The sequence below is a fragment of the Lampetra fluviatilis genome, chromosome 51 (genome assembly GCF_964198595.1).
Source record: "Lampetra fluviatilis chromosome 51, kcLamFluv1.1, whole genome shotgun sequence".
Taxonomy (NCBI): Eukaryota; Metazoa; Chordata; class Hyperoartia; order Petromyzontiformes; family Petromyzontidae; genus Lampetra; species Lampetra fluviatilis.
The window spans coordinates 3,377,562-3,388,553 of NC_136325.1; the positions used below are offsets into that span (position 1 = coordinate 3,377,562).

Below are 10,992 nucleotides of genomic sequence, written 5' to 3' on the forward strand. Positions count from 1 at the left end.
CCTACGTGCCAGGCGAGGTAGTTGACATCTCGCCACGGGATGTTGTGTTTAATTCGCACGGGAACACGTGGCATTTGTGACTGCATGATAAGAGCCCCACGACGACTTTGCTGTTTGTTCCTAGATTCTTCTGTTGCGTGTGATCACTTTCAGATGTTTCTTGTTCATGTTTTTGTTTTGTTGCGCTTGCGTCCGATTCAAAAGCCGAATGGCTCACAGGGCTATACCTAATAAATGAAACTGAATGAACTGAACTGAACGACGCTGTGCAGATCGTGGGGTGATAATATGACCATACTTCACCACGCTGGTCAACGCGGGGAGTCGGGGACTCGGGGTGCATTCGACGTGGGAGCTTAGCAATAGATGTCGCCCTACTGCGCTCTGCTGCACGCCACGTGGGATGTACTGCAGTTTCATTCTCGACTTGCGCATGGAACCAGGCAGGGGGTTAGCAACCTGCAGGTCCGGTGCCACGTGCGTCTCGTTCAGCACTGCCTCGTGACCGTTATTCAATTGAGAACCGCCGTCTCGTATTCACCACAACGCGTTGCGAATCTTGAAATATTGAGGGGTTTTTTTTTCCGAATTCGAAAGAAAGTATTTTCTTGGTATTTTAGTTGTCGATCCCTGCGCAAGGGGGCCGTCCATAAATGACGTCACGCACCTAGGGGGGAGGGAAGGGTCAGACATTTGTGACGATGTGTGACGAGAGGAGAGGGGTGTTTGAGAAATGTGACGTCACATCAAAATGCGCAACTTTAAATAAATATAGACAACACGTTCTACTTAATTAAATATACTTTTTCATAAATGTTTTCTCCTACAACATCAGTGTGCAGCGCCACATTAAATACGGACTACAATGACAATAGTTTAAAGCGATTTGAAGCATAGTAATAGGTTTCACCCTTTCAACTGGTACAAAAACTGACACCTTTATACAAGGCATCATGTTTGCAATAACCACAACACAAGCAGTCAAAATGCAAACAAAAAGAAACAACTCTGATAATGATGATATGCACTGTTCTTGAAGTTGATTGGTCCACACCCGAGACAGCTTTTATTTTTTGTACCAGTTGAAAGGGTAAAAACCTATTACTATATTTTGCCACTGGTAAAGGAGGTCTCATAGTCGATTTGAAGCATGTTTAATTTTTTTTTGGGGAGGGCAGAGTTTTGTGACGTCATATTTGAGGGGGAGGTCTGAATTTTTGTGACGCCGTGTGACGAAGGGGGGGGGGTCAAAAATCGTCAAAAATCGCGTGACGTCATTTATGGACGGCCCCCATGGTAATATTTATTCATATTTTCAGGGGCTAAATGCCAATGTCGAGTTTTGCTCACCACGAGAGGGCTTCAGCAGGGAGACTTGGTGCGGTTTCGTTCTTACTCCTCCGTCGAAGGAGCTCACACTACAGTGGGTTGCAGTGGTTTGTAGTTCGGGTTGATAGGCCAAAGTGGCAATTCGGTACTTTTAATTCCAATTACTGCTTCGAACGAAAGATAACTTTCAACCAGCAATTGAACATGTCTAATTGGAGCTGTTGAACCTTGACGGGCAAGTCAATTGTTCAATGCTAGTCAAACTCAGCGATCCTCTATCCCATGCGTACAATTACAATCACCATAGGCCATGATCTATCCACTTCTGGACGAAGGCCTCCCTCTCCACGCCGTCGCTGTCTCGCTCGCTGGCGCGATGCAACGACCCACCGAGACCCTGCACACGAAGCGGCGACGACATTGCTCCACACAGTGCATGTACAGCCCTTTGCCAATCCAGGCTTCGTGCGTATCGTGGGGGGGGAGGTGTAATTTTGACCATACTTCCCCGCGCTAGTCAGTGCGAGAATTCGCGAAGAGAGCGTTCGGTGGCACGCCCGTGCCGGTGCAGACATCGCCGCTGATGCCAAGAGCCAGGCTCGGGAATCGAACTCAGTCGTCGGCTTTTGCAGAGGGCGTCGCCGGCTGAAATCCGCTGACTCCACGAGGGAACGGAAACTTCCGTGCGCTCGTGAGCCACACCCACTCCAACTGGTGCCACGAGTGCGACAAGACCCCCCCCCTTCCCACCCGGGCAGCCCGCAAACTTGTCGCAGAACCACAACGGGCGCTGCTGATAAGAGGCACCCCAAGTCACCAAGCGGTGAACCTCCAGAGGCAAGGTGACGACGAGTGAAGTAAGTAACAACAACAACAACAGCAAAGAAATCAACAACGCCGGCAGCGTTATCGAAGCCGTAGAGTTGTCACCGCTGCTTTGTCGATGTATTTTTTGGGGTTTTGTTGACGGATTGTCTACCTCGTGTTGTTCGGCACGATGTCCGATGTTTCGCTCCACGTCCCTGGGGAGGTCCTTCAGGAATTCTAGCATACATGCTGAATGCTATTCTAGCTGAATGTTATTCTAGCATGTATCCATGGGACTTTTCTTACAGTATCAAATTGATGGGGGAAAATATAAGAATAGGCTTTACACTTTGTGACAATGAAACAGGTTGTCCCTGGCGTAGGCCAATCAGTTTCAAAGACAATGCGTCTGTTATTAGTATTATTATCAGAGTGTAATTGTTTGCATGTTTTGGTCACAAGTACGTGCGGTTAATGCAGATTTGAGTCCTTGCAAAAGGTATCCGGTGTCTGAACATCTTTAACACCCGTTTTGTTGCCAGAGAGGGTATAATACAAAAAATATTCGTATTGTGTTTATACAATTCAGCACGGCACCTGGGGAAGGGAAGGGGTGGGGGGGGCTGCTGAAACCTCAGGCCCCCTCAATATACACGGGGGGGGGGGGGTGAGCGCTAGAGAAGAATATACAATAGACAAAAGCAGATCGTCCCGTCATTCTGTTTCGAGGTTCGCACGTGTTCAAAGTTTGACATTGGCTGTGTCGTGCCCTCCACCCCGACCAACTCCCCCCTGAAGCTCTGTATGATCCCCTTTAAACAAGGTCTCGATACGGGTCTCGCTACGGGGTTGAGTGTTGCCGTGGGGGCTCATGCCAGCCACGCCACGCGACTGATGCAGCACACGTGCGCGCGCTCGTGTGTGACCCGAGTTGATCATGGTGCTGGCACCTGGTCTGGAGTGATTGGAAGGCATGGGCCAGATCAGCTCAATAACAACGGTAGGAGGCTGCTATATTGTTGTGCAGCCCATGGGCTTGTAATTACCAACACGCTGTTCGGGCATCGGCGCATCCACACAACATCATGGATGCATGGAGACTAGGCTCTAAAGAAAGCTGTCTCGGGTGTGGACCAATCAACTTCAATGACAGTGCATACCATTATCATCATCAGAGTTGTTTCTTTTTGTTTGCATTTTGACTTCTTGTGTTGAGGTTATTGCAAACATGATGCCTTGTATAAAGGTGTCAGATTTTGTACCAGTTAAAAGGGTAAAAACCTATTACAACTGAAGACATAGTTGCCATCATCCTGCATCTCCACAGGTGTGCGTGTGCGCGTACCCCCCACCCCCACATGATGGACCTGTTCACGGAACCGGACGAGCTCTCGACAAGCTTCACCTCTCCGGCCCCGTGGAACACGTCCTCGAACTGGAGCAGCGCCTCGCCGCGGCCGCCGCCTGGCCAGTACCGCTGCACTTTTCAGGAGGACTTCAAGTACGTGCTGCTGCCCCTGTCCTACTGGCTGTGCTTCGCCCTGGGAGCTCCCCTCAACGGCGCCACCCTCTGGATCTTCCTGAGACAGAAGCGCAGGTGGAACTTCTACTACCACTGCATGTTCCACCTCATCGTGTCGGACACCCTGTACACCCTGTCGCTGCCGCTGCTGGGCGTCTACTACGCCCTCGGCAACCACTGGCCCTTCGGCGGCGCGCTCTGCTCCATGGCGCGCTTCACGTTCTACTTCAACATGTACACGAGCATCATGTTCCTGGCGTGCATCAGCGCGCACCGCTACCTCAAGGTGCACTGGAGCGGCTGCCCCACGGTGGGTCGCGTCGCCGGCCATCTGCTGAGCGCGCGCGCCGCTCCCTGGGTCTGCGCCGCCGTCTGGGTGGCGGTGCTCGCTCAGACGGCGCCCATCTTCTCGTTCACCACCACCAAGGCCCCCTCGGCGTCGGCCAACAAGATCGTGTGCCCGGACACCACCACCAAGGAGCGCTTCCAGAGCTTCCTCGTCTACAGCTACGTGACGTCCGTCACGCTGTTCGCGCTGCCGCTCTGCTCCATCCTCGCGTCCTACTGCATGATCGTCCGCAAGCTGCGCGCCGGCGGCGGCGCGGGCCTCAACGAGCGCTCGCGGGCCTTCAGGATGAGGACGACGAGGCTCATCTTCACGGTGATGCTCGTCTTCTCGATCTCCTTCGTGCCCTTCCACGTAACGCGCACGCTCTACTACGCGATGAGAGGCGTCGGCGACGCATCGTGTGGCCTACTGAACGCCGTGAACACCGCCTACAAGGTGACGCGTCCCTTGGCGTCGGCCAACTGCTGCCTCGACCCGCTGCTCTTCGTCTTCTCCAGCAAGAAGATCCGCGCGGAGTTCCTGCAATCCGTGCGGTTCTCGAAGAGCGCCGCGCCAAGGACCGGCGCCGAAGGGGTCATGGAGCGGGAGAGCGCGCTCGTGTAGACGACTGAGGCCCGTGGGCTTGTGACAGCGGGCAGGTCGGTCAGGAATACCGCACGCGTCACCGATCTCACGATCTCTCACCATTTCTACGTGTGGCAGCTGAAGGTGCAGCAGCAGTAGCAGCAGTAGTAGCAGCAGCGGGCCTACGATTAAGCCGCTGCTGAGTTAATAATTTCAGTCGTGTGTTTGTACGATCGGATTTGCTTGTGTAACTGGCGGAATGTGCGTAATAATCGTGAGAGATTGTAAAGTTGCAATAGTTGGGAGATTCGTGGTCAGGGAGTATTTTGTAAGTGCGCATAATAATGTGAATGATTGAAAAATGTGTTTATAGTTACTGTATTTGGGACCTCAGCGATTAATGCGGAAGAATGTGGTTGTCTTGATTTATTCTCGTTTTAAATTCATCCATAAACCCAGTAAACTAGGAACGATCGGGGAAACGTTGGGTCAACGTTGGCTCGAACCGCATATCGACTTTGGCCCCACGTTGGCATGTTGAAGCGGCCTTCATTTTATAAGCGAGTGGTTTTTGTTTTCTATAAATGTATTTTACATACGGGGACTCCTCTACTAAAGAACGAGTTAGGTCCCAGAGGTATGTTCGTAAGTCCAACTTTACTCCTGTCGATTCCAAACATGTACGACGTGTACACTAAACACGGGGATTGATTTTAAACGTTGTATAATCTCCTGTGGATGTAGATGCCACTGGTTCTTCACGTTCTGTAGATGTAGATGCCACTGGTTCTTCACGTTCTGTAGATGTAGATACCACTGGTTCTTCACGTTCTGCAGATGTAGATGCCACTGGTTCTTCACGTTCTGCAGATGTAGATGCCACTGGTTCTTCATGTTCTGTAGATGTAGATACCACTGGTTCTTCACGTTCTGCAGATGTAGATGCCACTGGTTCTTCATGTTCTGTATATTTAGATGCTACTGATTATTCATGTTCTGTAGATGCCACTGGTTCTTCACATGCTGTAGATGTAGATGCCACTGGTTCTTCACGTTCTGCAGATGTAGATGCCACTGGTTGTTCACGTTCTGTAGATGTAGATACCACTGGTTCTTCACGTTCTGCAGATGTAGATGCCACTGGTTCTTCACGTTCTGCAGATGTAGATGCCACTGGTTCTTCATGTTCTGTAGATGTAGATACCACTGGTTCTTCACGTTCTGCAGATGTAGATGCCACTGGTTCTTCATGTTCTGTATATGTAGATGCTACTGATTATTCATGTTCTGTAGATGCCACTGGTTCTTCACATTCTGTAGATGTAGATGCCACTGGTTCTTCACGTTCTATATATGTTGATGCCACCACCGCCATCTATTGCACGACGGTTGATCTTACGTATCTCGGTCCGAACAGGCAACTGGACATACGGACAGGTTTGTTCGTATCTCTGAAAGTTCGCAAGTCGGATGTTTGTAAGTAGAGGAGTCCCTGTATTTCTTTTAATGAGGTGTTTTCATCTCTCGACATTAGATTGTATTTTCAAACTAACAGCTGCACAGGATTTGTTTACGCAATTAATTTGCTTGGTCTAAACCAAATCTTCAGTGTTTGCCGGCAATACTCCTTTGAGATATTTTTAAGGTTTAATAAACACAAAGACCTTATTATTCAATAACCAAAATTTCATTACAAAGGCGGTGAGTGATCAATTAACCAGCAAAACATAAACGTTAGGGCAATGGTGTTACCATGAGGTTGCTTGAATGAACATTATGTTGTCGCAACGTTTCACAACAAACAAACGTAACAATATACCTGAACATGATTAAGAATAGCCTGTTTTCACCAAATCGCTAAATAGATTTACCTCACAACACTAACATGCCATTCACAACCAAATCAATCAACTAATGATTGCACCAAATCACGTGCATGACTGCGCCGTGACGTCATGTCATCTACCTAAGGACCCGGATAAGGAAGCACGTTCACTTGAGGTCTGAGCTCCTGTTAACTACCTGATGATGCTGGTTGCAATCTGTAGCGAAATGTCGTTTATCCATTTCAATACTCTGAGGTTGCTTTCCAACACATCCTATTAGCACAGTTGGCTGTGTACGGTGCGAAAGAAGTTCAACGTACATACACACACCGGTGGAGGAGAGTTAACGACATACATTTGTACACGACTTGACCAAGAAGTAAATCAATTCTGGCAATACCTCTTGGTTATTTTTTTCAGTACAGATTGTGCAACGTTGAAAACGTTATACTGGTAGGAACCTCCTGGTTACACCAGCCCACAGGGGATTATTGTGTCCGTCGTGCAGGGAGGGGCTGGGTGGGGAGGGAGGGGCTGGGTGGGGAGGGAAGGGTGGGGAGGGGAGGGTGGGGAGGGGTTGTGTGGGGAGGGTGGGGCTAGGTGGGGAGGGGCTGGGTGGGGAGGGGCTGGGTGGGGAGGGTGGGGAGGGGCTGGGTGGGGAGGGTGGGGCTGGGTGGGGGGTGGGAGGGGTGGGGCTAGGTGGGGAGGGGCTGGTCACCCCGTGGTGCCCTTATACAACTCAACGTTTAACCTACTCACGCCGGCTTGTGCCCGCCCTCACAGTCGACCATATTTGCGGAATACACCACGCCGCCGTTGACCCTGGCCATTGACCGAGCAACCCAACGTTCCTACCAGCTCCCTCCGCAGGAATGTGTTAAATGTGGCACATGTATGGTGGAAACATCGTCATAACTCCATCGTGGACCATTTAGTTTAATATTCTTTGGGTCTTTCGGTAAAGCCACGTAGATAGGAAAATAATAAAAAAAAAATATCACGACGTTTCGATCGCAACACAAGCAATCGTCGTGATATTTTTTTTCTATCTACGTGGCTTTACCGAAAGACCCAAAGAATATGAATTCCTACAGTCACGAAAGCTTTAAGTCATCATTTAGTTTCATGTTTAATTAGCCTACAATCCGCACAGAGATTGAGCTGCAACGAGGTGACCGCATCATGCTGCGTTAAAAAAAGAAAAAGCACAACCAGCGAGATATTATCTGACCAAGATGACCGGATGACTCATTGTTTTAAACAGACACAAAGGAAGTACAATGACAGAAATTTGCATCCATTTCCATGATTTAATTGACTTTATCGAAACTCACTTTTTTCGTGACTGACTTTCTCGACACAATCGCATAATTTCTTCTGCTTAAAATATGTATTTGTAATGCTGAATCAAGACCAGTAGAGTGTAATCATATAATTAATACAACATTAAAATACACTTCGTGAACGTTTAATCGCAAGGCCCATGGCCCTATATAGTATCTTTGTCCAGTATAATCATACAATTAATACAACCTTGAAATACAGTTCGTGAAAGTTTCATCGCAAGGCCCATGGCCCTATATAGTATCTTTGTAGGGTTCATGCGGGGACAAGGGCAGGCGTGGGGATAGTGATCACACAAAGATCAGATGACCACGTCCAGAGATAACATCAGAGCATTAATTTATACTGGAGGAATCCGCTCAGCTAGAACGCTCTGTTTTTAACAGAAGTCCAGTACGGGGGGGGGGGGTAAAAACGTTACAACTGTAATGTAGGAACTTGGCGGGAGACGACCTTACGGGTAGCACACTCTTTTATTAACACCAACTTATATTACACGGGTGGCTAACTCCAGCCTTAACCCACAGGGTTCCCCCGGCTACACCCACACGGGCTCTTACGTCCCGTAGCCTCTCGGAACACACCCAGCCGGGGTGTCCGTCTCGACTCTGGGTCCCACAGTCTCGGTCCACAGGGACGTCAGACCACGGGTCCCACAGTCTCGCCTCCGAGCCACACAGGGCCCCGGCCCTCACAAGGACAGCGGGACTAGGGGTCTCAGGGCCTACCTCTGAACTCCGTCTTCGGTCTTCGACTTGTTAACAACTCCCCGAGTGCTCCCGCGCGTCCCCCTTTATAGTCCTTCATGCGGACGTCGCTGAGAGCACCCACCCCAGTTGACCAATCACTGCGCGCTGCCCACGATCCTCTTTCCCACCTTGTGTCAGCGCGCACAACCACGCACCCCGCGCCGCCCCGTAATCTCTCACTCCCGGCGCGCGCGTCAACACCACGCCTACATCGCGTGCCCAACCACGCACCCCGCGCCGCCCCGTGATCTCTCACTGCGGGCGGGCGTGCGTCCGCACCACCACTACACAACAATTAAGGCATGAGATCGGGGATTGGGGAACCCCAAAGAGATGCAGATTGGCGGGAAAGTGTAGAGGATGAGAGAGGCGTTAACACATTCCTGCGGAGGGAGCTGGTAGGAACGTTGGGTTGCTCGGTCAATGGTCAGGGTCAACGGCGGCGTGGTGTATTCCCGACTGTGAGGGCGGGCACAAGCCGGCGTGAGTAGGTTAAACGTTGAGTTTTATAAGGGCACCACGGGGTGACCAGCCCCTCCCCACCCAGCCCCACCCCTCCTACCCCCCACCGCACCCTCCCCAACCTCCCCTCCCCACACAGCCCCTCCCTCCCCACCCAGCCCCTCCCTGCACGACGGACGGACACAATAATCCCGTGGGCTGGTGTAACCAGGAGGTTCCTACCACTCTAAGGAGACAGGGTATACTGTGCAGTATAAGGAGAGGAAAATACAAAACCACGGGGCTTCGAGGGGCCACGGTGGCAAGATGTTAACGAACGCTCGTTAAGCGAGACAAGCCTCTATCGTTCCCCATTGGCTGTTAACATTAATGGCAGTTAGGCGCATGTCACGTGACCGCTGTATTCACTTAAAGGTGTGTATGATGCTCGCAATTGTGCCTAAAATTTGTACTTTTGTAAATATAAAGATGTTTAAAAAAATCAGTTATACGTTGCGTGCGATATTTATTTCGCAATCGATTGCTCTCACATGGCTGTATACATTTAAGCGCGCGGTTTTACCTTACGACATTGTGGCCACGTTCCCACACAGCGTCCGGACGAGGTTACCACAATGTTCACAACGGTATTCTGCAATGCAAGCGGCGAGGCTTGTTTTTTTTCTTCTTCTTACAAACTACAAGTGACCATTGCTGCAACGTTAAAAGCCCAACGTTTCCGTGACCGTACCGCGGACATTGCTACACCGCTCCCAACCCGTCGAATCGCTGGCGTGAGAGAGAACCACTCGCGGATTGGACTTCACGTGCGGTGGCATGAGCACGCCCATATTCTTGGTTTTTTTGGTAAAGTCACGTAGATAAAAAATTTTAATTAACATTAATAAAATAAAAAAAGGCTCAGTCTCATTTACACGCACCTTTACACCAGCCGCACCTAGTTTACACAACAAAGGTCCATTCCTAACAGCGTGCTTCAGCCGAACCGAACCTCACAAAAATAATACTGTATTCAGGGCCCACCTTGGCTCCTCCCACCCTCAACCAGTATATATACAAGGACTGTTTTCTTGGAATTTCTCTTACTTGATACAGCTGTCGTGCTTTGACGGTTCCACCTGAAGACGGAAGCTTGTGTTGCCGGTGAAACGTCGTGATTTTTATTTTATTTTTATTTTACTTTTATTAATTAAATTTTTTTTATCTTTTTTTTTTATCTACGTGACTTTACCGAAAAAAACAAGAATATGAATCCTTGCAGTCACGAAAGTTTCAAATCTGGAATGAGCACGCCATTTTGGGGTGGTTGAACGTTTTTCCCGTCCTCTTAACGTCGTGCGAATGAATTATTTAACACGCGACATTTTGATTGCATGCATTGCACTGGTCATACGATCAAGAATTGTCACGGTTAAATTGCGACGATGAAACATCGGGATCTAAGCAACACCAATGGTCGTAATACCATCACGTAGTTATCACTGCCTGGAGACTGGATGCCGTGCGTCATCCAAACAAGGGTTAAGAAGCACGGATGAGTTATTGTCCCAACCCTGTTTCCCACGTCTGACTTCTGAGTCATCTGAGGACCGATATGTACACTGCGGTTAGCAGTGCCGGATTAAGATAGTGCAGGGCCTGTAGCATATGTTATAAAGGGGCCCTACGTAAAAAAAACACACGTGTAAATATTAAAATACATACATTTTTCACTTGCATTGTAAAGTACTTATATTTATTAATTTGCTCTACAGCCGGATAATACGACAAATCGCTAACCTTAACACCCAGTCATTCATAAAAGTCGAAGGCGGTATAGTACTACAGTAATAGAGCAAGTGCAGAATCACTGAACCGAAATTGATAGCTTGAAAGTATTTAGCGTGGGACCCTTGAAAGTGTGGGGCCCGTAGCAATTACATATGTAGTAGTAGCTACTACATGTGTAGTAGCTACTACTACACATGTAGTAGCTACTACATATGCAGCTACTTTTGTTACGAGGATAATCCGGCACTGGCGGTTAGAGATCATCCTGGA

General features: G+C 49.2%; 1 protein-coding gene across 2 annotated transcripts; it reads left to right on the forward strand.

Moving 5' to 3' along the window:
• The first annotated feature begins 2,105 nt into the window (after window positions 1–2,105).
• LOC144948775 (P2Y purinoceptor 4-like) lies at window positions 2,106–5,358 on the forward strand. Of its 2 annotated transcripts, none has more exons than XM_078878423.1 (2): window positions 2,106–2,186; window positions 3,464–5,358. In XM_078878423.1, exon 2 carries the CDS (start codon window positions 3,495–3,497, stop codon window positions 4,608–4,610), a length of 1,116 nt encoding a protein of 371 aa, XP_078734549.1. In that variant the 5' UTR covers window positions 2,106–2,186; window positions 3,464–3,494; the 3' UTR covers window positions 4,611–5,358. The 2 variants fall into 2 exon arrangements, with proteins under 2 accessions (XP_078734549.1, XP_078734550.1); XM_078878424.1 differs by having other exon boundaries at window positions 2,106–2,171.
• The last annotated feature ends 5,634 nt before the right edge of the window (window positions 5,359–10,992 follow it).